At 33.2% G+C, this 25179-nt stretch overlaps 2 protein-coding genes across 2 annotated transcripts; both read right to left on the minus strand.

Moving 5' to 3' along the window:
* Nucleotides 1-1595: 1595 nt before the first annotated feature.
* Nucleotides 1596-14082, minus strand: LOC132759658 (uncharacterized). The gene is made up of 5 exons (XM_060751501.1): nt 13978-14082; nt 9992-10267; nt 9468-9577; nt 8581-8677; nt 1596-1762 (listed from the first exon to the last, which is right to left on the minus strand). The coding sequence occupies exons 1-5, from the start codon at nt 14013-14015 to the stop codon at nt 1753-1755; spliced, it is 531 nt and encodes a 176-aa protein (XP_060607484.1). The 5' UTR covers nt 14016-14082; the 3' UTR covers nt 1596-1752.
* Nucleotides 14083-16621: 2539 nt separating this feature from the next.
* On the minus strand, nt 16622-23846 carry LOC132759748 (actin-related protein 2/3 complex subunit 3-like). The gene is made up of 7 exons (XM_060751618.1): nt 23712-23846; nt 22137-22233; nt 20848-20924; nt 20156-20224; nt 19306-19432; nt 18303-18397; nt 16622-17425 (listed from the first exon to the last, which is right to left on the minus strand). The coding sequence occupies exons 1-7, from the start codon at nt 23715-23717 to the stop codon at nt 17363-17365; spliced, it is 534 nt and encodes a 177-aa protein (XP_060607601.1). The 5' UTR covers nt 23718-23846; the 3' UTR covers nt 16622-17362.
* Nucleotides 23847-25179: the final 1333 nt, after the last annotated feature.

The raw sequence follows: 25179 nt of genomic DNA on the forward strand, positions 1-25179 counted from the left end.
CATTTTCTATTTTTAGTAACAATGACCTTTACTTTAACCCTGAAGAGCCCAAAAGTAATCCAAAGCGATTCTTCGCATGAGTTTGCTACACATCAAGTTTCATTTAATTATGTCATTCAAAACTTTAGATATTGACCAGAAACTAAATTTTCTATTTTTACTAACAGCAACCTTGACCTTGACCCTCCATGGCATAAAAGCAATCCTAAGCAAAGTATTTACATAAACTTGCAAATAAACCAAGTTTCATTGAAATACTTCATTCCTGACTCCAATTATTGACCGGAAACCATTTTTCTTTTTAGTCCCCTACCGGTTGAACCGGAGGGGACTTTAGGTTTACCCTCCGTCCATTTGTCCGTCTGTCTGTCTGTCCATCTGTCAGTCCGTCCGTCCACAAAACTGGATCCCGCGATAACGCAAAAAGTACTGAAAATATTTTTATGAAACTTGATATATGGATAGATGGCAGTATGGAGATTATGCACGTCTTTTTTTTTTTTTCCTATGTTGAAAATTTTGGTTGCTATGGCAACAAATAGTCTGAAAATATGGCAAATTTAACACATAAACTGGATCCAGTGATAACTCAAAAAGTACTGAAAATATTTTTATGAAACTTGATATATGGATAGATGGCAGTATGGAGATTATGCACATCTTTTTCTTTTCTTCCTATGTTGAGAATTCTGGTTGCTATGGCAACAAATAGCCTGAATTTCAAGATTTCTGATTTAAATTTTTCAGCTTTTTCACTATATGTTCTTTATTTCTTAAGGTGTTTACTTCAAACTTTAAATATAAGTTTCTGGTCATCAACCACATCATATGTGACAAGGTTTATAACTCTAGCACAAAAATATCAGTATTACCTCCCTTGAACTTAGATTTTTTAGGGGGAAAAATGTTGTCTTTTTTCTTATTATCACTCGACATTTTTGAGAAGGTTAAATACTCTAGCAAGACTATTTCCAGAATTATGTCCCCCTTGAACTTAGATTTTTTTCGAGAAACTGGTATTTTCACTACAACTTCTTCATTCCTTATAGGATTTACTTTAAAATCCCACATCGTAATAATATGACAAGGTTGTATAAACATAATTTCCTTACTAAGCATGGAAACTTAACACATTACTGTGATATAGACAAACTTATTTTATTATGTTTTGTGGTCGATATTTTCAAATACAGACTTCATCCTCAAATTCATTATAAATGGCAATACACAGGAGTGTATGACAATTAAAGAACTTTTTGAGGGACCGGTAGGGGACTACTGTATTGCCCGCAATACTATCAAGTGCTTGTTTTTTTTAGCATCTGTAACACTGAAACTGACCCTTGGGGGTCAAAAAGCAAGCTCAAGGGAGGTCTTCACATAAGCTTGATATAACCAAGTTTATTAAGACAAGTCAATTTAAACTTTAGTTCTTGACCAGAAACCATCTTGTTTGACACATATCTGCCCGTCCATCCAACCACCTTTATGGCCATTGGCTCGTTACCACAGCAATCTAATAACCAGGATTTTCAAAATTAAAATCCTGGTTAAAAATGGGAACTATGTTAAAGGCAGTTTTTGCTTACCATTGTATTTAATCTAAAAGGATGACTTATGCTTTAGCATATCACTCCAAATGTGACTAATATTGTCTGAACATGCGGTGTATGATTCCCGACTATAAGACAGTCAGCTGATGAAGTACTGCAGTTGCTTTCTTAAAGTTATTCATTTTTCTACCATCATGTCTCATCCTCCACTGCAAAAAAATAAAATTTAATCATTCCCTTTTTAAAAAATGGACATAATTTAATGCATAAATAACAGCAATGGATTTGTGCTGAGAGTTTCTAAGCCTTGTTTACAAACACAATTAGCAGATCTGACTCCCTGTAAGCCATCCTTGATTCCAGTGGTATGGATATTAGATATTTATAACAAATTCCTCAACTGGTGCTCAGCATTAACAGCATGATTCTTGAATCATTTAGTCATGCAGTCATGTATCATTCTAAGGAGAAATTAAACATGAATAAATATTGGCATGCCACCAGGTATTAATAGAGGGCAATTAAAGTATTGGCATGCCACCAGTTATTGAGGGCAATTAAAGTATTGGCATGCCACCAGTTATTGAGGGCAATTAAAGTATTGGCATGCCACCAGGTATTGAGGGCAATTAAAGTATTGGCATGCCCACAGGTATTGAGGGCAATTAAAGTATTGGCATGCCCACAGGTATTGATGGCAATTAAAGTATTGGCATGCCACCAGGTATTGAGGGCAATTAAAGTATTGGCATGCCACCAGGTATTAAGGGCAATTAAAGTATTGGCATGCCACCAGGTATTGGGGGCAATTAAAGTATTGGCATGCCACCAGGCATTGAGGGCAATTAAAGTATTGGCATGCCACCAGGTATTGAGGGCAATTAAAGTATTGGCATGCCACCAGGTATTGAGGGCAATTAAAGTATTGGTATGCCACCAGGTATTGAGGGCAATTAAAGTATTGGCATGCCACCAGGCATTGAGGGCAATTAAAGTATTGGCATGCCACCAGGTATTGAGGGCAATTAAAGTATTGGCATGCCACCAGGTATTGAGGGCAATTAAAGTATTGGCATACCACCAGGTATTGAGGGCAATTAAAGTATTGGCATGTCACCAGGCATTGAGGGTGATTAAAGTATAATGGCATGCTACCAGGTATTGAGGACGATTAAATCACCTTAATTGGCATGCCACCAAGTATTGAGGGTGATTAAATCACAGTGGCATGCCACCAGGTACTGAGGGTGATTAAATCACAATGGCATGCCATTAGGTATTGAGGGTGATTAAATCACAGTGGCATGCCATGAGGTATTTATAATGTGCAATTAAAAGTATAAGCATGCCACTAGGTATTCCTCTCTTATTAGCATGTCAAACTGAGGAAAAAATAGAAAATAATTTTTCCAGTATTATTGTACACTCTTAAGTACGCTTCACAAATTAGGAAGTCAGGAAAATCACTTCTAAGCTCAATGTAGTTCAACATATTTTTTTTTATCAATTTTCTTTTTATTAAGTTGCTACAAAGAATGGACAAAGTTATTAATTCGTTGTGCATTGTTGTATAATAATGCACAGTTATTTTTTCAAATGATCGGCCTCCCCAATTATATTCCTATGCATTTAAACTGGAACTGTGCATTATTCTACAACAATGCACTCAGAATTTATATCTATTTCCTATTTTTCTAGTGCTTTTGTACAATAATGCAGGTTTTATCTTTCAAATTGCTATTTAATTAATCACTCTGACTCTGACACTCATTCAGGTAAACATGAGTCTTTAACCGCCGTATGAAAACATCTGCGAATGTTTCTATATTCAAAATTTCACCATTTCTGTGTTAAATGTTGAATTCTGCTTAAGCCGGTGCTGGGGGGCGTGGACGGTAACTTGCACTTTCCAGTACCGTCCATGAACAGGCTCAATCAAACCGAGCCTGCAACATTTTCAATTATGTTGTGTTTGACTTTCTTTAGTGATTCTGTTTTTCTCTATTTTATTAACAATACATGTATCACTGCGCAATTGAACTTGCATTTACAGCTAAAATTGCTAACACATTCAATCAGAGATGTTATATTTCCAATCCTTAAAGATCGTTCAGCACAACATTATTTTTGTGTTTGTGGTATTTTAAGTTGTAACTTTTTGGCATTTTCTAATTGGGTGGTTCCAATATTCCTACTTGAATAATGTTGAATCACCCTTAGGATATGTTGCCTGCTTTTTAACTTTGTCTTTTGACATCTTATCTGTGATATGCAGGCTTCATAACCATAGATCCCCTTTCAAACTTCCCTTCCAACCGTCCATACCACCCTTACTACCTATGGAATATACAACTATATAAACGGCCTCCAACCTCCCCTTCTAGCCGTCCATACCACCCTTACTACCTATCAAATATACATAAACTATCTAAACGGCCTCCAACCTCCCCTTTTAGCCGTCCATACCACCCTTTCTACCTACTGAATATACATAAACTATTTAAATGGCCTCCAACCTCCCCTTCCAGCCGTCCATACCACCCTTACTACACATCAAATATACATAAACTATCTAAACGGCCTCCAACCTCCCCTTCTAGCCGTCCATACCACCCTTACTACACATCAAATATACATAAACTATCTAAACGGCCTCCAACCTCCCCTTCTAGCCGTCCATACCACCCTTACTACACATCAAATATACATAAACTATCTAAACGGCCTCCAACCTCCCCTTCTAGCCGTCCATACCACCCTTACTACACATCAAATATACATAAACTATCTAAACGGCCTCCAACCTCCCCTTCTAGCCGTCCATACCACCCTTATTACACATCAAATATACATTAAACTATCTAAACGTCCTCCAACCTCCCCTTCTAGCCGTCCATACCACCCTTACTACACATCAAATATACATAAAACTATCTAAACGGCCTCCAACCACCCCTTCCAGCTCATACCACCCTTACTACACATCAAATATATATCAACTATCTAAACGGCCTCCAACCACCCCTTCCAGCTCATACCACCCTTACTACACATCAAATATACATAAACTATCTAAACGTCCTCCAACCTCCCCTTCCAGCCGTCCATTCCACTCTTACTACCTGCTGAATATACATAAACTATCTAAACGACCTCCAACCTCCCCTTCTAGCCGTCCATACCACCCTTATACCTATCATATATACATAAACTATCTAAACAGCCTCCAACCTCCCCTTCCAGCCGTCCATACCACCCTTACTACCTGCTGAATATACATAAACTATCTAAACAGCCTCCAACCTCCCCTTCCAGCCGTCCATACCACCCTTACTAAATGCTGAATATACATAAACTATCTAAACAGCCTCCAACCTCCCCTTCTAGCCGTCCATACCACCCTTATTACCTATCATATATACATAAACTATCTAAACAGCCTCCAACCTCCCCTTCCAGCCGTCCATACCACCCTTACTACCTATTGAATATACTTAAACTATCTAAACGACCTCCAACCTTCTCTTCCAGCCGTCCATACCACCCTTACTACCTATTGAATATACTTAAACTATCTAAACGGCCTCCAACCTCCCCTTCCAGCCGTCCATACCACCCTTACTATCTATTGAATATACTTAAACTATCTAAACGGCCTCCAACCTCCCCTTCCAGCCGTCCATACCACCCTTACTACCTATTGAATATACTTAAACTATCTAAACGGCCTCCAACCTCCCCTTCCAGCCGTCCATACCAACCCTTACTACCTATTGAATATACTTAAACTATCTAAACGGCCTCCAACCTCCCCTTCCAGCCGTCCATACCACCCTTACTACATATCAAATATACATAAACTATCTAAAACGGCCTCCAACCTCCCTTCTAGCCATCCATACCACCCTTACTACATATCAAATATACATAAACTATTTAAACGGCCTCCAACCTCCCCTTCTAGCTGTCCATACCACCCTTACTACCTGCTGAATATACATAAACTATCTAGACGGCCTCCAACCACCCATTCCAGCCGTCCATACCACCCTTACTACATATCAAATATACATAAACTATTTAAACGGCCTCCAACCTCCCCTTCTAGCCGTCCATACCACCCTTACTAACTACTGAATAAATTACATAAACTATCTAAATGGCCTCAAACCTCCCCTTCTAGCTGTCCATACCACCTTACATCCTACTATTTTAGATTCTACACTAAACTTAATTCTACTCTTTTTTTTGTAATTTTTGTGAATTTTGTTCTTTTTTTATTTTGTTTTTAAGATTTTTTTTATTTATCTTTTTTATTTTTTTTTTTAATTTTTGGCTATCTACCTTATAAATGCTGTAGCAAACCACAATAATTATCTATGAAACAAAATTTGGAGACAAACTCTGATACCAAAATGATAAAATTTTTCTAAAAGAGTAATTAAAATTGTAAAAGTTATTTTCAAAATTTTAGAATAAAAAAATATTTTGATAAAAAGATTACTAAGAAATAAACCACTAATTATACATGTATAAGGTATTATCAAGAAGTGCTTTAAATCTAAAAAAATATATCTATATTATAAATTAACAAGTAAACAAGGTAAAGGGATTTGTTCTCTTAGAAGACTAAGCAAAGAGTAATAGCTTTTGAAAACTTTATAACAAATTATTTAAAAGACAAGGAAATGCAACACAGAGTGGCAAATTGAGTAAAAATTGCCATGTTTTTAAAGCAAAAAGTCCATAAGAATCGTTATCATTAAAATGTGAAAATGTAAAAAAATAAAAGCCAGTAAGCTAAACTTATTTCTGTTGTCATTGAATTAACATTTTTATGATCTTACTGCTCTAAAAATCATAATCTTCAATTACCCAATGTTTACTTTATATTCAGTTTGGAAAAAAAAAAGAACCACTGACAATCCATTTTAAAATAGAGTATCATCCCTTTAAAGACTTTCACTTTAACTGTGATAATGAATGTAAAAGTGAGACAGTGAAAAAAGTAAATTACAAAACTAAACAAAACAGTAAAAATCCTTAAAAAAATGTTAATAATACAAAAAGATCATTAATTTAGTATTATATCAGTTAAAGGTAACTTATGATGTTCAAATATTAAAACAAATTTAAAACAGCATAATGTGTGGAACTGAAATGACCATTGCTATAGTGAAAAATTGGCTTAATTATGGACTGTTCAGCACAAAAATTGCCCCCTTAATATGCCTCCTAAAATATGCACTTGACACTAATGACTGAAATATAAAAAATGGGATGCTAGTTTTTAAATGAGACTTCAGAACACAAAAATCATTTAGAACTAGAAATGTGTACATAGGTTTCCTCCATATTCCACTGTTTTGCCAGTCTATGGATGGACAACAGGTCAGTTGAAAAGGGTGCAATATATAAAAAAACTAGAAATGTGTCCATAGGACACAGTGCCCCCACACTCCACCGATTTGTCAATCTTATGTCTCTAGGTCAAATTTTTTTTTGGCTACATGTGCCCAACTTGAAAACTAAAAATCTTTTATTTAAGTAAAGGGCAAATACTATAAATACTGAATAAATCCACAAGAAAATCCCAAGGTGCATAAGTACACATGCTGACCAACATTCTTGTAAACGTTCAGGCCTACAGGTCAAATACTTTTTGAGTTACCTGCAACACAAGTTGAATATTGTAAATTTTTACTAAGTCAAGGGCAATAACTCTAAAAATACTAAAAATGTCCACACCAAAATATCCAGGTGCACAACTTCACATGCTGAGCAACATTCTTGTAAGGTTTCATGACTCTAGGTCAAATATTTTTTAGTTACGTGCGACACAAGTTGAAAATTGGAAATTTTTTATTAATTCAAGGGCAATAACTCTAAAAATGCTAAAAATATCCACACAAAAATACCAAGGTGCACAACTACACATGCTGAGCAACATTCTTGTAAGGTTTCATAATTCAAGGTCAAATACTATTTTGTTACGTCTGACACAAGTTGAAAATTGGAAATTTTTACTAATTCAAGGGCAATAACTCTAAAAAAACTAAATATATCCACACAAAAATACCAAGGTGCACAACTACACATGCTGATCAACATTCCTGTAAGGTTTCATGACTCTAGGTCAAATATTTCTTGAGTTACATGCGACACAAGTTGAAAATTGCAAATTTTTACTAATTCAAGGGCAATAACTCTAAAAAATACTAAAAATATCCACATGAAAATACCCAGGTGCACAACTACACATGCTGAGCAACATTTTTGTAAAGTTTCAAGACTCTAGGTCAAATACTTTTTTAGTTACGTGTGACACAAGTTGAAAATTGGAAATTTTTACTAAGTCAAGGGCAATAACTCTAAAAATACTAAAATATCCACACGAAAATACCCAGGTGCACAACTACACATGCTGAGCAACATTCTCGTAAGGTTTCATGATTCTAGGTCAAATACTTTTTTAGTTACGTGTGACACAAGTTGAAAATTGGAATTTTTTACTAAATCAAGGGCAATAACTCTAAAAATACTAAAAATATCCACATGAAAATACCCAGGTGCACAACTACACATGCTGAACAACATTCCAGTAAGGTTTCATGTCTCTAGGTCAAATATATTTTGAGTTACGTGCGACACAAGTTGAAAATTGCAAATTTTTACCAAGTCAAGGGCAATAACTCTAAAAGTACTAAATATATTCACATGAAAATACCCAGGTGCACAACTTCACATGCTGATCAACATTCCTGTAAGGTTTCATGACTCTAGGTCAATTACTTTTTGAGCTACCTGCGACACAAAAAGAGAAGGAACGGACGGACAAGGGTAAATCTAAATCCCCCCATAGTGGGGGCACAAAAATGATAAAATTTCTGAAAACTGATGAAATTGCTCTTATTTATGTCTCCTATTTATTTTGACAACACTATTTGATAAAAACTCATTAAAAAAACTAACTACCCTACACCCCCTACAGCATTACTACACTACAATAACTAACTAGTAAAAATACCTCCGAAAGTTGGGATGACTTGGGTTGACGTGGATGGCGGGCCGTTTTGCAGCAGGGTACCAATCTGTATCATCGTCCCTACCACTCTTGCGGCTCACTGAAATATATAGTAACTCATGTTTATTTCAAAGATATGTAAGCTATTAGATTGACAGAAGTTAAAATATGGCATATACTTACTTAGAATTTTAATTATATAAGAGGATATTTGTTTGTTTTGCATGTAAGATTGAAATATATTTCACTGAGTGAACACCAGATACAATATTTTCATGAGTGGCATAGCCACAAGTGAAAATAGAATAGCTCGTGTTCAGAATGAAATATTTTCAATCTTATATGCAAAACAAATAAATTTTCTTCTTATTTCATGCTTTATTAGTGATTTTAAGTATGTTTACTGATTTTACCGCGTAACATCGCGCATTCTCCTTTATGTTGTTCTATTTAAATTAGTTATGATATTCTTTTCACCCACATTTAGATAAAGTTCGGCGTAACTGTCAGCAAAAATTTTTTTTTTTATAAATTTCACTAGTGGTTTAACAGAATATAATCATCCAATATTTACAGTAAAACACTGGAAAGCATGAAATAAATACATGTACTTGTTTCTTTTTGTTAGAAAAAGTCTATTTCATGTACCTGAAAACAAGATTGAAATAAAGTAGTTAAGTAGATACAAAATGTAATTATAAAGATTGCAAAATACAAAGTAAACATAACATAAATCAGAGGAAAAAATTTTGTTTTCAGAACATGCAATGAGCCATTTTGTCTGAAAAATGAACAATTTGTAAGGAAATGTTGATAATTTATCCATCTAACACTGGTGAAGTTCTGAAATAAAATATAAACAGGCATGATAATATAATTGAGATGAGCACCTTTCTTACTGCTGTCCTTGCTATTTTTAGACAGCAGGAGACTGAAGTCAAAATGCTCTTCAGCCTCAAGACGCCATTCCTCCATCTGCCAGATCATCTCATTTGTGAGGCTGGTAAATATTAATAGAAATGTTTAGTATGAATTTAAGTTTCACAATAACAATAAAACAATCATGAGTGTGACAACAGGCCCCTTCCTGTTAATTTTAGAAGAAAATAAAGGATTCAATTTAAAACATTTTGATCTGGCAGCTCAAAATATAACATAATATTTAATTTATTTATGCACTGTTTTCTATTTTTCATTTATTTTTATTTGTAGAGAAAAACATAGAGGAAAGGACCTAGAGTCTTATCATACATAAAAGTTCTTGTAACAAATATTCAATTGAAAACCAACTAAAAGAATGAAAATGTTAGTTTATTGATAAAATAGAATAGTAATAGATGAAAGTCCTGAGTGAAACCAAAACACTTGTAATTAACTATTTATTTCACTCAAAGACATTGTATAAAGTACTTACTGTGTACCAAACAGCTCTGGAAATTCAGGTTCACTGAGCTGATTAAGTAGAGGACTTTCTATGTCAGGTAAAAGAGGCACTTCCTCTCTTGCAGGTGTTGATGTCCGTGCTATCTTGATGGCCGAAGAACTAGTACCACTACCACTAGGCCTATTATCCCTAGACAGATGGGGACTAGGGGTCCTAGGCCTTTTGGAATGGCACCTGTCCCTGGCACATCTAGATCTGGACCTGGAACGCCTAGATCTAGACCTAGATCTAGAATGTCTTCTTTGTCTGAAAATAAAAGAAAAGAAAAAAATCAATATACAATTGTGAACAAGAAGTAATAATTTTTTAAAATTTATTAAAATGATATTGAAATGTATAATTCATGTCTTCAAATTTTGAAATTTTAAAGCAGCATGCCTCCAGATTCATGCTGGTTTTTATTAAAATTTTGAAAATGTATTTAAAAGTATAATGTTGTGTAGTGAACATTTAAGAAAGTAACTAACATAAAATTCTAACTAAATGCTGCTGCACTAACCTTTGGGAAAGGTCAATGGCTTCAATTAAAAAAAAGTTTAAAAACAACATTTACGTTTTATTCATCTATTTCATAAAATATTTGAAAACTTAAAAGTTTGATAATTTTTATTTTTTGAAGCAAAGTTTGACCGGGAGTGAGTTTGACTTCTTGTTTCTTTACTGGCTACAGTTTTTAACTTAAATATTCAAAGTCTATGTAAGTTTTTATGTTACTATGTCAGCATAAAATAGACAAAAAGTGTTAATTTTGGCTGTGTCCATAAAAAAAGAATTTCATTTTCAATTCTTGTTAATTTCTGAAGTACAAATTGATATTCAAATTGAGAGAGACCGTCTGCTTACTGGTCAGGGACCATCAACCGGACACTTTTTGAACATTTTTCCTTACAGATTTCATAATTTTTAACCTAGAAATAAAAAAAATTGACAAAGTTCAGCTAGGTTCTTCTCCTAACTAACAAACTAGTTTGTTTATTTCTGAATGTATTTACTCTTATATCTGAGGCTCGACAAGGAGGGTATCAAAATTACCTAAATTGTCAACACTACAGTACCAATTGTGTCCGGACAGATATGTACATGACGTGTTTTAATTCAGATAAAAGCTTGGGTGCTTTGATTTGTGACTTTTAACATGGTATACATTATTTCAGCAACAAATGCTGAAGTTTTGGATATTCTATTGTTTACTCTGCAAATGATTATAGCTGGTATATGAGGTCAGGCATTGCTTTCTTGGCCCGCAAATTTCAACGTCAACATTCTTGAAATATACATTAAAATATTACCATTTACGGAGGTTGAAATAAATTTATTTACTTAATTTTAGAAGATACATGCATTTATTGTTGATATAAAAATGACTGACCACCACTAAACAAAGAAAATTCTAAATTAAGCATTTTTGGGGCCGTCCGGGTTTGGTGGTTGTCCGGTTTTGGTGGTCCCCAACCAGTATATTGTAAACAGGAATTTTAAAATAAACTCCAGTTAAATGTAGTGATATAATTACCATCTTTCAACTTAAAAGTTGTCATCAGATCTGGTAAAAAAAATTAACTAAAATCAAAAGTAAAAGACAGGCAACCATTACATGATGATTCAGAGTCAACTCGTCCCCTGGTCAACTCGTCCTCTGGTCAACTCGTCACCTTTTTGGTCAACTCGTCCCTTGGACAACTCGTCCCCTGGTCAACTCGTCCCCAACTCGTCCCCCCCCCCAATAAATTATCATAGACTGTTAAAATAATATATTATAAAATTACTGAATTTGACATATTTTGACGCTTTTTGTATGGGAATATTTGGAGGGTTTTTTTGTTGTTAATTAAATATATCATGACACGTGCCTTTGGTTATTAAAGTAAACACATAGTAATTTGATAACCGGATTAAAGACACATTTGCCTCTGTGGTTGGATACGTATATACATATTAAAAGAACGCGTGTCTTTAATTAGAAATTATACAAATCGCGTGAAAATCGTGCCAAAGGTTGTTATAAAATTTTATTTTCCAAATGTCGACTTTGTTTTTGATGGTGTATGGTCAAATATGTGAAAATGTTGAATTAAATACAATTAATACATTCAATATGTTGACTTGTATTATACAAGAAATTCTGGAACTCGGTTTTATACAGCTCCTCTTTGAGATCAATTTAAAGATTTATTTATGGAAATTTAATATTAATCTTTACTTATTATTAGATGGCAATTGAATATTTAGTAATTACTTTATGTTTTCAATTAGTTAATATCCACGGCAAATATCATTGTACGGATTTTTTATTTAAAAAATAATAATGAAAAAAAAATACTAACTCTTTCAAAAGGCATGTATGTTTATACAACTCCTATGATAATGGACCATAATATTACAATGAAATTCAATTTTAAAAAAATCAGAAACAATTGACAATTTCACAACAAACAATTATCATGTTTTTAATTGACACGATCCTTCTATAATGAGATCAATACGCACCGACATAAAGTTTTTAGCACTTCCAATTTCTGTTAATCTGTCGTCAGTCTTTAATCCATTCAGGGAGGAGGTAAAAATCAAAGAGTTGGACCTAATTTTAGTTTTAATTATCATTAAAACTCCGATTAATTAAACATTAATTGAATGTTTGCAAACTTACCTGTCTTTGTAATTTTACATCAAAGCTATGCCTGTGGGTTAGATAAAGATCATTAAAATTTAACGTAAAAAAGACGTTATTTTATTAATATTTCGATATCAATCAAATTCATTATAAATTTTACATAAAAAGTACTATTTAAAGACATTGATTTACAACATAATAGTGACGAATAGATCGAACGTAGGGGACGAGTTGACCATATTAGGGACGAGTTGACTCTTTGAGGACGAGTTGACCAAAAGTAGGGGACGAGTTGACCAAAAAGGTGACGAGTTGACCAGAGGACGAGTTGACTAGGGGACGAGTTGACCGGATTGCTTACATGATGATGCTTCCTTTCTCCTATTATTGAGACAGAAATTTCAGTTTTTTTACAAGAATCAGACAAAAAATACGACTTTGGGATCCTGACTTTATAACAAATAGTCTTAAGTTTATTAATGTCGCGCAAAAACTGCTATTTAATTGAAAATGATGTATCATATACATGCGAAATTGAATTGTTATGGCGGCCATTACTCGTTACTAGGGAGTGGATTCTGCGCATGGGATCTATTGTCTTTTAACCAATCAAAACATAGCTTTCACGGACAATAGCGGATGTAAAGTAAATAGTCCCTCTAAAATGGGCTAAGAACTATTACATGTAGCATACCAACGTGTCAAGAAAATATAAATAATACTTATGATATACAAATCTTTAGATTAATTACTATATCCAAGACTTAATATTGAAGGTTATTTGTTATAATTATCTGGGAATCCCCTAATCTATATATAGCAATAGTCGGTTGCTATGCAAAACGAAAGTGAAAATGATTCTGATCTTCTCCACTTAAATTTGTAATAATATGTTTCTTTCAATAAATGGGGATAAAATATTTTGTTTGACCGAATGAATTGTGAAAGTTTGAATTAAGTATTTATCTACCCTGTTTAATGACATGGACTTCTCTCAAGGAATGTCAACAATCGACGTGTCAAAGTGAAAGTGAAGTTCGTTTGGCGGCATTTTTTAAAATTTAAAATAAATTTCTACACTAAATTAATTTACACATTCACGTGTAGAACAAGTGTGATAATATTTTTAAGAGCTATGGTCTAGAAATGAGTTGAATTTTGATTACGAACTAAGTCGTCAAACTAACCTTACCCCGCCCACTTTCATTTAGCTACAGCATAAAACTCATCACGAAAATGATTAAATTCATAGAATTTAGCTTAAAATATCATAAAAGAGATATACTAATTTAAAAATGTTATATTCATGTATCAATTGAAGCCTTTGATATATCAAAACACTTACGAATGATATGAAGATTTTGCTTCTTTGTGAGAGCGCATTTTTTTCAACTTGTCTCAACAGATTTATGTATGAATCTGAACGTGCCAGCCTAACAACAAGACTCCTTATATATGGTATCTAGGGGGTAGCCCGACCAATCAGCGACAAGTATCACGTTGATCAATCAGTAACGAGTATTCAAAATTCCGCGGCAGACAAACTTTTGTTTTCTCTTTGTTACAAAAACATTGTTTTGGAAATAAATATGTATCGGAAGGTAAAATAGTTCATTCAATGATAATTCGCTTTAGTTTAACTTCTCATGAAAAACCATTGTACCACCATGTTAACAGATTTTTAGTTAAGCTGGGCTATTTTCTTGGCATTTTAAGCAACAAAATTTGAATATTTATGATTAAAATCCACTGTTTATTTTATTTAAACCCTTTATCATATGGTAATTCTGTCCAAATTTTACATAAAATGAAAAACTTACGAAGGCAATGTCAATATACATGCCAAAACAATGCAAAATTAATTAAAATGGAAATAAATGGGCCAAGAGATAGCACAGAAAATAGACAGTTTTTAAGTGTTGCACGATGTTCACGAAAATGTCCCTTTACTATGTTATAACGCTCAAAAGTCTCTAGAATTTATGAATTTACCGTAAATACATTTTGAATTATGATACATTTATTTGTGATAGACTTACTTTACCTTGATCATTCAATCTGTTCTAAAGAAGTTTGATTCAATTAAGTTCGTAATGTTACTTGTAAGACGTTGGATAAGGAGTCTTGATTTCTGTCACTTCACATATGTTGTAACTGTCCCTGCTCGCTTTGCCATATTACCCCGGACAAACAATGTTTCCAGCCGACAGATTCCAAAATTATAAAATTATGACTGTTCAAAAGTTGTCATTTTGAAAATAGATTTAACGTATCGCAGTCCATGTCATGCACATTACTTAATTAGCTTTAAGTAGATCTTAATTAACTAAAATCATATTTTTTTTATAAAAAAAATGTTAAAATATAGATCTACATTGCTCAACTTTCAGACTAGTCTATAATACTGGAAAAGAGTCTTGCAATTAAATTTTGAAAGACCCTCATGGTTACATGTATGTATACATCGATATCGTGCTTAAATTGTGTTGTTTCCTTTAGAAAAAGTAACGTGTACATTAAATGTACATGTCTTCATGTGAACCATTTCCTTATAGACTATATAGGCATTTGTTTTCAAAACAGAACTACGAGATGGATATTTCCCTGGATATAAAACATTTGCGAAAAGCTATACTTGGAAACTCCTAAAAACAAGAGGGCCATGTCAGATGGCCCTGGATCGCTCCCCTGACAAAATGTGACCTAATTTTTGACTAGAGACGACCCATATTCAAACTCGACCTAGAAATCATCAAAACAACCTTCCTGACAAATTTCAAGAATATTTGGATCAAAACTGCAGCCACTAGTGTTAAAAAGATTTTTCTATTTTTAGCTTCTGTGACCTAGTTTTTGACCGGAGATGACCCATCTTCGAACTTGACCTAGAAATCATCAAAACAACCTTCCTCACAAATTTCTAGAATATTTGGATCAAAACTGCAGCCACTAGAGTGCTAACAAGCTTTTTCTATTTTTAGCTCCTGTGACCTAGTTTTGAGGGGAGATAACCCATCTTCGAACTTGACCTAGAAATCATTAAAACAAACTTCCTGACAAATTTCCAGAATATTTGGATCAAAACTGCAGCCATTAGAGCGTTAACCAGCTTTTTCTATTTTTAGCTCCTGTGACCTAGTCTTTGACTCGAGATAACCCATCTTCGAACTCGATTTGTATTTCATTGAGACAAACATTCTGACAAAGTTTGACAATGATCCAATCAAAACTGTGACTGCTATACTGTTAACAACCCAATTGTCGATGACAATCTACGCCGGACATAGCCCCATCACTATACCTCACCTTGACCACTTTGTTGTCAGGTGAGCTAAAAACCCATAATCAAATTCATCAAAATTCTGTACAGACCAGTATGTAATCTGGGGCTTCCAAGCAAATGGGGGTTCACTGTGTAAGAAGATGAAATAGCAATAGTGTAAGGGAGGTAACCCAAACTAGCATGTTGCAATTTTGACCCCTGGGCTTTTATTTGAACAAACTTGGTAGACACTCACTAGAAGATGATTCATGCAAAATATCTAAGCTCAAACTTTTCCGGTTTTGTAAAAGAATTTTTTTAAGATTTTACTATATATTTACATGTATTTATGACCATGACCTTTTTTGACATTGACCATCAAGTTCAAATTATTCAAATTTGCTTAAATTGTCATAACTTTGTCATTATTTACGGATTTGATTCATACTTGGACAAAAGAACACATAAATGACAAAACCAACATGTTGAATTATTCTTATTTGACCATGACCTTATTTGACCTTGAATATCAAGGCCATGTGAACACTATCTGAGTTTTGGTAAAATGTATATGTCAAAACAAAGCTTTTGCTTAACTACTTAACTGATATGTTAGATATAAAAAGTGTATACATTTCACTTATTTTAATTTAATTGCTTGAATGAATTAACTTTCAATCTATATTTTTCTGTAATACGACAGTAAGGAAGATAAAAGACCAAGGAATAAATATTACACATGTTTATTTTACAGTAACAAGTTAAGTACATAAAACACATGCATTGTTACATTTATATAGTTCACTGAATAAAAATGTGAAAATATTGTTCAAATATATCGTAAAGTAACCATTATTACATGGATACTTTGCTAATATCTCATAATTTGGTCATAATAAACACATACAAACTCAACAAGAATGATGGAGATAGCCAATCACATTGAAAAATACATAAAATTATGGGTAAATCTTAATAGATAGCCAATCAGAATTAACATTACATAATTAGAATCATGGGTAAGTACAATAAGACAGCCAATCACAAATATCAATACATACTGTGATAACAGAAATATTAGTAAATATTCAAAGTAATAGTACTGAAGAAGCAAACTTTAGAACAGTAAATTATTTATTGCATACAAAATAATATCTAAAATGTTTTGGTTTATTGTCAGTCTAATGATTCTAATCACTTGGATGAAAAGAAATAATGCTAATAACAAAAAGATGCAAACTTTTTTTCTTCAAATTTAAGCATTTTGTGCTTTTCATAATTAGTGTCCTGTTAACAATGTTGTTTGAACACAATTTCATTTGGTTATAACACTTGCCTAAGCTAGAAGTTATTTAAGTATATATCTCCTATGTCACTCTATTTGATGTTTGATGATAAGAGAGTTTTATACATGTCTTTATACAAGATGAAAGCATGGTAATTGTTTGTAACCTAAGTCTTAGTGTCCTTATTGTCCTGGTGCAGATAAACTTTTATCCATAAACTTCCTCTTTGCAAAACAAAGCCACCACTGAAATAATAAATAACGCTTTTTTATACATAAATATCTTGACTTTGTATACAAACCTGAAAAAAATTAGAGAATATATTTATCCTTGTATCTGTGGCCAAATGGTTAATGTCATTGACTTCAAACCACTTGCCCCTCACCACTGTAGGTTCGAATCGTGACAGAGACTTTTGATTTTTTCATGTGAAGATGTCCGTGGATCTACTCAGGTTCCTATTTTTGCCTGAAATAATGTGGCGAGGGGCACCTGAGAGGTATTGCTCCAGTAGTAAAGCTGGAAAGTTGCCATATGACCTATACTGTGTTGGTGTGATGTAACCCCCACCCCCCAAAAATAACCCTGTGTGTAAGCTAGCTGGATGGCTTCCAATAATACTATAATACTTTAGTGAATAAACTGGCTAATGAGCTGATTTTTTATCTCAACTACTTAGCAGGAGCTATCATTTAAACAGCGCACTCTACTATTCTCAGCGCTTGACAGTAAAAATGGGGCATAACTATGTAAAAATGCAACTCAGAGTTATGGGACCTATGCCCATGATGTATGAGATAACTACAGAGAACAAATGGCTAAGTTTCAATCCATTCTCTTCATTAGCTTTGCAGACAAAAAACTAAAGTGTGACCCCCAATGCTATGATCATTAGACAATACAAAGCCCTCAATAGTCTCGAAAAAATCCAGCTGAAAATAAAGCTTAAGATAGTGTGACAACTAAAGATACCTTTTTCAAAATGCTTAACACATCAACAGAACTTTACAATATATGTTCAACATCTCTCCAATTAACTTGCTCACATTAAATGGTTCTCAGTTTTCACAACTTTTAAAATCCTGGTAAAAAAATTGTGAATTTTCAGTATAAAATTGTTACCTTGGAAGGCTTATCATTTGCTGGGTCGAACACTTTTTCACACATTCTAAGTCCGGTCTCCTGTCTTATTTGCTGAAGGTATGCTCTCATTGTATCTATGATTAAAAAAAAAAGTGAATTAATTTACACTTAGTATAAGCAACAAAATCATCAGTCAACAAATATTTTGTATGTTGGTTAATCCTGAAAAAAATAAACCACTCACTGTGAATTGCTAACTGACATTATGCACAAACAAGCACATTCAACCGTAAGAGAATATTTACCATATATTCAACAGTTAATGAAGACTCAATTATTATATACCTATTTCCTAGACTTGTTGTATATATAAGCCTATATAATATCACAATTCAATGAGTTCATATAAGATATTTTAAATCCTAGCAAAGACTTATCCTCTACTGAGCCTACAGAATCATTCTTATTACCTATCTTAAATGAACTTGCCTGTCTTTTAATTTCGACAAAACCTTTTTTTCATTTCTAGAGAAAATTTCAAAATATTTACTGATTGAATAGTGAACATTGCAAATAATAATCGGACAGCATGGATGTGCCAGCTTATCTTGGCCTGCACTGTTTGCATGTGTAGAATCTGTTACTGCCAGGTTAATACACATCTAGGATAATTCCAGCTTTTTGTATAAATACAGGATTTATTTTCACAGAGATGAGAGTGGTATGAAAATAAATATTTCACGAGTGGCGGTAGCCATGAGTGAAATATGTTAATTTCCATACCATGAGATGAAAACAAATCTTGGATTTAAAGAAAAAAAGCTTGAATTTTCTTATTGTTATGTACATTTTCCCCTTTATTAGCATTTACAATTTGAAAGTCTTCCCCTTAAATTTTGTGTATTGGCTGAATTTAGAAGAAAGTAATCAGGCAAAACACAAGTGAAAATATGGAAAATATGTTTTGGTGACATTTTGAGATGAATATTATATTGTCTACGACTGGAATTGCCTGTTTAAGGTTAGATTAGACCAAACTTACCTTCTTCGGACCGGTTGGCTGGTTTTGTAAACATCGCATTAAGAGGAAACTTTCCTTCACCAGGGATCGGAAAATTTGTTATTCCTAACGTGTACATCTCCTTCTGACCGTCATTCTTTGAGCCACACTAAAGTAAAGAAAGTTAGATGTTAGACACGAAAAATCATCTTATGACACTTCCTGTTTTTATACAAGAATTAATAAACAAGGGAGATAATCACTAATTCATTAACAAGTAATCAAACATTAAACATAATGAAGTTTCTTTATATTTTAGTTTCTGTAATTAAAAGCATCAACCTAAAAAATATACAAGGAAGAAAATCACTGATAAGTAATCAAATATTAAACATATTGAGTTTCTTTTAATTTTATTTTCCTTGATTAAAAAGCATTGACCTAAAAACAAGTGTTTTTTTTCTTCTTTATAAAGAGCAAACATGTGACTGTTTCAAATTATTTTAATAAAGAGTTTAAAGCATGTTTAATGATTTTCACTTGAAAAAAGTTGTGCTGAGTTCATAAAAGTAGCCAAAATGTTAACAAAGTAGTAATTTGACTTCCACACAAAATGCTTCAAGTATAATTAGACATTGTGTATTTCCAAAATGCAAACATTAGTTCAGCTATTTTGTAAAGTAGTACCATTTTGGAAACTATAACAGGTCACCAATAAATAAAAAAGGGTGTTGCAAAATTAAAGTAATATTATTTTTTAGGCTTAATGTTGGAATTTCAGTTTCTGAGGAATATCCATTACAGGCTGTTGAATTTTTTTCCCTGGGAATATAGTCTAGGAAGTTATGTATGATATATGTATACAGTTTTAATAAATATTTTATATACTGACCTTTTGTAATTTCTTCAAACATTCACTAACATATAATGTAATGTAAATAAGAGTTCTGTCAGCTTCACTCTGAAATATTGAAAACACATTTATCATTTAACAATCCTTGGCTTATAATATCTAGTTATTTATTTTTTCATTATTTTTTTTAGGAGGGTGAAAGTATTACATCTTTTCTCTTTACTTGTCAGAACTGATCGTGATACCATTGCCACAAGCACAGAAACAGGCCTTCATTTTGTCCGACCAACCTCTGTATTATTTGGCTATTAAACTAACTTTAAATTCTCATCTTACAATTCCCAAAACTCCATAAACTATTTAAAAGAATTCTGAAGGTTTATATTTATTTTTTTCTTGTGTTTGAGCATTTGTAATAATACAAAACTTTTTTCATATTGTAACAATCTGATGTGATAGAATTTCTTTTATAAACATGTACCTGTATTATGATAAGGAAATAAAGAAATATCAAGTTTTAAGAATTTTTAAGACTATTTCAGAATACATCTGGGCAGTATGCCCACAAGTATACAGTAACTATATATCATAACAAATAACCATAGTAAATAGTCAAATGGTCGATATCAAAAGTAATTGCTATATAAAACATATTATTTCATAAAGTTACACAGTATTTTTAGCAATAAGACAATAATACCATGACAATGTACATTAATAAGTTAACATACCTTAATTTCATATGTCCTGAAGAAAATGTTTGCCTTGAAATAATAAATAGCCTCGTCAATGATGTCAAAATCTGTCGCTGAAATATTTGAACACAAGAAATAAACAAAATGTTCAGAAAGCTCAACATGTAGGAACTTTTAAATTCATGATGTAAAATATTTTATTATTTGGTAGGTGTTAATTATCTGCAGCTCACTGTGAAATGCATTTATTATTAATTTAATAAATCATTTTTTAATTGAGTTTTGAGCTATATAGTGTCAACTTTCCAGATTTATTGCAGTTGCTGGAAGAAAATCTCATATTTAAGACCCCTCTGTGCAGCACTATTTCAGGCATTTGATAGGTCTACTTCTTTTAATTCCATCCCAGGCTACTGAACATTTTACAGTGAGTAAAGAATCATTCAGGGTTCTTAAGTTAGCTGGATAGCAAAAACGATCCATGTTGGAACTAAAACTCACAGAAGTGAGCTGCAAATAAATATAAACATTCCAGCAGATTAAATTTTGCCAGTAATATAGTGAATATTTATTTTAAAGAAATCAGGTGGTTTTTTTTTCTTCTTCAGCACTTTGGGAACATGACCCTGCCCTAGAATTGGGAATTTTTACAATGTTGTAACTTGTAAACAAATTGGGAGAAACTGGCAACATATTGTATGCATCAAAAAATGACAAAGAATTCAAATATTTGGTAAATTAAACTGCTTTTATACTTCACATCATAGGGTGCTAGAGGGAGACGTGCCCCCTTCTGTTAAGGGGTTTGAAGGGGGGCGGCAGCCCCCTTCGCTCCTTCATCGCCAAGAAGATTTTGGACCTGTGAGAGGCTAAAATTGGCCTCAGGACGATCAAAAGGTAACATGTAACCAACGCTGAAAAGCCTTTGCTTCCCTACGGCACTTTGAAATCAGTTTGAATGGAAAAAAACAACTCAAAATAATGATTTTTGGCAAATTTGAGATGTCCCTTGTTGCCATGGTAATAGGAAATGCAAGATTGAGCATGCCATTACAAAGGATATGGTGCAGTCAACATTTGTGCCAAGTTTGATGAATATTGAAGCATCTTTTATAGTTTCATAGCAATCTGAACTTGTAACAGGAGGCTTTTCAATGAAAACAGCCATTTTTCACGAAATACTCATGCAGTAATGGCTTAAATTGGTTATTTCCTCCTTGAAATTGGGGACATAACCATACTTTTAGGCATTGGGAACATGACCCAATATCAGTCATCAAAATTGGTCAGATAAAAAACAACCTGGAAATGTAAAGAAAACCTACTGTCTTTTGGTGCTGGCCCTTTATATGATGTCCTCAATGGCAACATAGCCATGTTCCCAATATGTTTAGGTGCATCTGTAAATTTGGAATGGTAGGCCTGTAAAAATAAAATGTTCATGTAAAAGAACTAAAATTTTATAGAATAATGTTCCTTGCTTTAATATTAATGTTATATTAAAGTACGGAACATTTTTATGTTCTACATTGTTTCTCTATCCAATATATAATTAATGTATAATATAATAATGATTCTACTAAAAACTTCAACATTATTCATTTTGGTTACTTGTTTGCTTTATTGGGTTTTACGTCACACCAACACAGTATAGGTCATGTGGCGATGTTCCAACTGATGGAGGAAGACTGTGCATTATTTTAGGCACAAACGGGCACCTGAGTAGAACCACCAGTGTTCTGTAATGGTAAGCTAGCTGGATAGCTTCCTCACATGAGAGATTCCAAAGTCCCTGTCAGGATTTGAACCCACAGAGATGAGGGGCAAGTGGTTAGAAGTTAACGACCTTAACCACTTGACCATGGACGCCCCTTTTGGTTATTTAAAATTTAACCTTTCAAAATTCAATTTTCTGCTGTATTTTTGCATAGCTGGAGAGTTGAATCTCTTGTGCATAAATAAATAATCTTTAATACATCAAGTAGAAATATAGATCTACATCTCTGCATCAAATAAGTAAAATGATTGCTAATTTTTTTCACTGATTGTTATCATGTCACACAACCACTGCAGGTAGGGGAAGTCATTTTCAGGGGATTTTCAAGGTTAAATTGACGCACCAGTGAGTTATTCTTATCAGTTCTGTGGAGTTCTATGTGGCTTTTTTAAAACAATGTCAAACTGCTCTGGGTAAGTCTGCTGAGTATAAAGCACTTTATACACAAGTTAAAACTGCCTATTGGCATTTTTATTATTTAGTTCGTGAGAATTGAAAATATGTGACTAGTTGCGGTTTGAAGGTAAAAATTAATACAAAGCTTAAAATTCCAACTCTTGCGATGATTTTATCACGCATCGAATGTGTGCATTTCCTGTTTTGCAAGTCAAAACTCAGACACCTGACCTCATTACCTGACCTGTGTCAATTGTGAGCCCTTGGTATGCTCCAATGTCTCAAATTTTGATAACAAAGTTACCATTTTGTGTGGCTTTACATTAAACATTACACATTATCATCATTATATTTATATCTTTGGTTTTAGTGCTGAGATGACAATGATTCAGTTCCTTTAGGGGGTGGGGCACACAATCACTATGATCAAAGACTGTACATTAGTCATTATGATTGGTCACTGCATAATTTACATATATAATATGCTTCTTATTCAAGAATTAACTAACTATACTTCAAGAGTTTCACCAGGAGATATGCATGATATGGGAACGTTTGAATGCATTAGATCAGATATCCGTTGAATTGATCTTTATATTTTCTATAAATCTGCTTATTACAGTCGTATCGACGAAAAATAAAACGTTTGGCAAAACAATACAAATATTCCATGGTAATTCTGGTTATATTATTTGTAATGACTTCAAATTTAGATGAGAAAACTTACAGGCATTTTTCCTTTTTAGTGGTACTTTCACTTCCGTGTTTGTCACGTGACTCTTAAAGCGCTATTCTCTGTTTCCCGTTTTTACGGTACTATTGGCAACTCTCTCGTGCACTGAGACCCTCACATCACATAATTGAGTAATATGGCATTTTTGTTAACGTTACGGATACATATTATCTCAAATGAGATCCTACACATATATGTTATATCTATTTAATGAGTTCAAGAAATTATTTTAAAGTGAACCTCCGGTAAACTTTAATTTATCTCAAATACTGAGTTCTAGTGAACAAGTACACTATAGCTGCTGGGTAAACTATACTGGAAAATGCGCTAGCTGATTCCGATATAAATTTTGCAGTTTGTACGAGTCCAATAGAATCGGTATCATACTGCTGTACAATGTGTTATAAACTAGTCATCTAGAATTGCTATTCAATCAATATCAAATCACTAAATTTTCGCTCTGTTAAGCCTTGTTTTCATTTTCATAGTCCAAGTGAGTCATATCAAATCCTTACTACTCTGAGTTGTTTAATAAACTCTTTATTTTGCTATGCAAATTTAAAGGAGGAAACACATAATAATTAATTAAAGAAAACACTCAAAAACATCAATGTATGATATTGAATATATAGAGTTACAATGTATTGCAAGTACAAAATGGATTTAATATGGAACCTTTGGGACTCTGAAAATGTAATTGAGAATAGATCGATAGAGAGCAAGATGGATTTGATATGAAGTTTTTGTTTTGTTTTTTGGATAAGGAAAATTATAAAGAGGCAAGATGGGATACAACATGCAACTAATACGATTTTTAGGACCCGTTAAATGAAAACAAGGCGATATTGATCATCGCCTGATGCACATATGCTTGATGTGAATAGGTTACATCTTATAACATGTGAAATAAAAAGAAACACGTGCTGGTTATATAACATGGAAAAGAAGTGGTTTGCTGGTTAAAAACAGTTAACAAAAAAAAACCTTTCACACAGAAAAAAATATCACCATAGCTTTATGTCCATTTGTAAATTTGGATACTTTCCAAACACATCTGCATAAAGTTAACATGCAGTTAAACGCATTTCCGGTTTAAATGGAATGAAGCAAATTTAGATAGTGTGTAAAAGATTTTTTGTGCCCCCACGTTAGTGGCGGGCATTTAGATTTACCCTTGTCCGTCCGTCCGTCCGTATATCCTTCCGTCCGTCCGTCCGTTCACTTTTGTGTCGCACGTAACTCAAAAAGTATTTGACCTAGAGTCATGAAACTTTACAGGAATGTTGATCAGCATGTGTTGTTGTGCACCTGGGTATTTTCGTCTGGATATTTTTAGTATTTTAAGAGTTATTGCCCTTGACTTAGAAAAATTTTGCAATTTTCAACTTGTGTCGCATGTAACTCAAAAAGTATTTGACCTAGAGTCATGTAACTTTACAGGAATGTTGATCAGCATGTGTAG

This window comes from Ruditapes philippinarum, unplaced genomic scaffold (genome assembly GCF_026571515.1).
Source record: "Ruditapes philippinarum isolate M1 unplaced genomic scaffold, ASM2657151v2 ctg4267_1_1_1_1, whole genome shotgun sequence".
Lineage (NCBI taxonomy): Eukaryota > Metazoa > Mollusca > Bivalvia > Venerida > Veneridae > Ruditapes > Ruditapes philippinarum.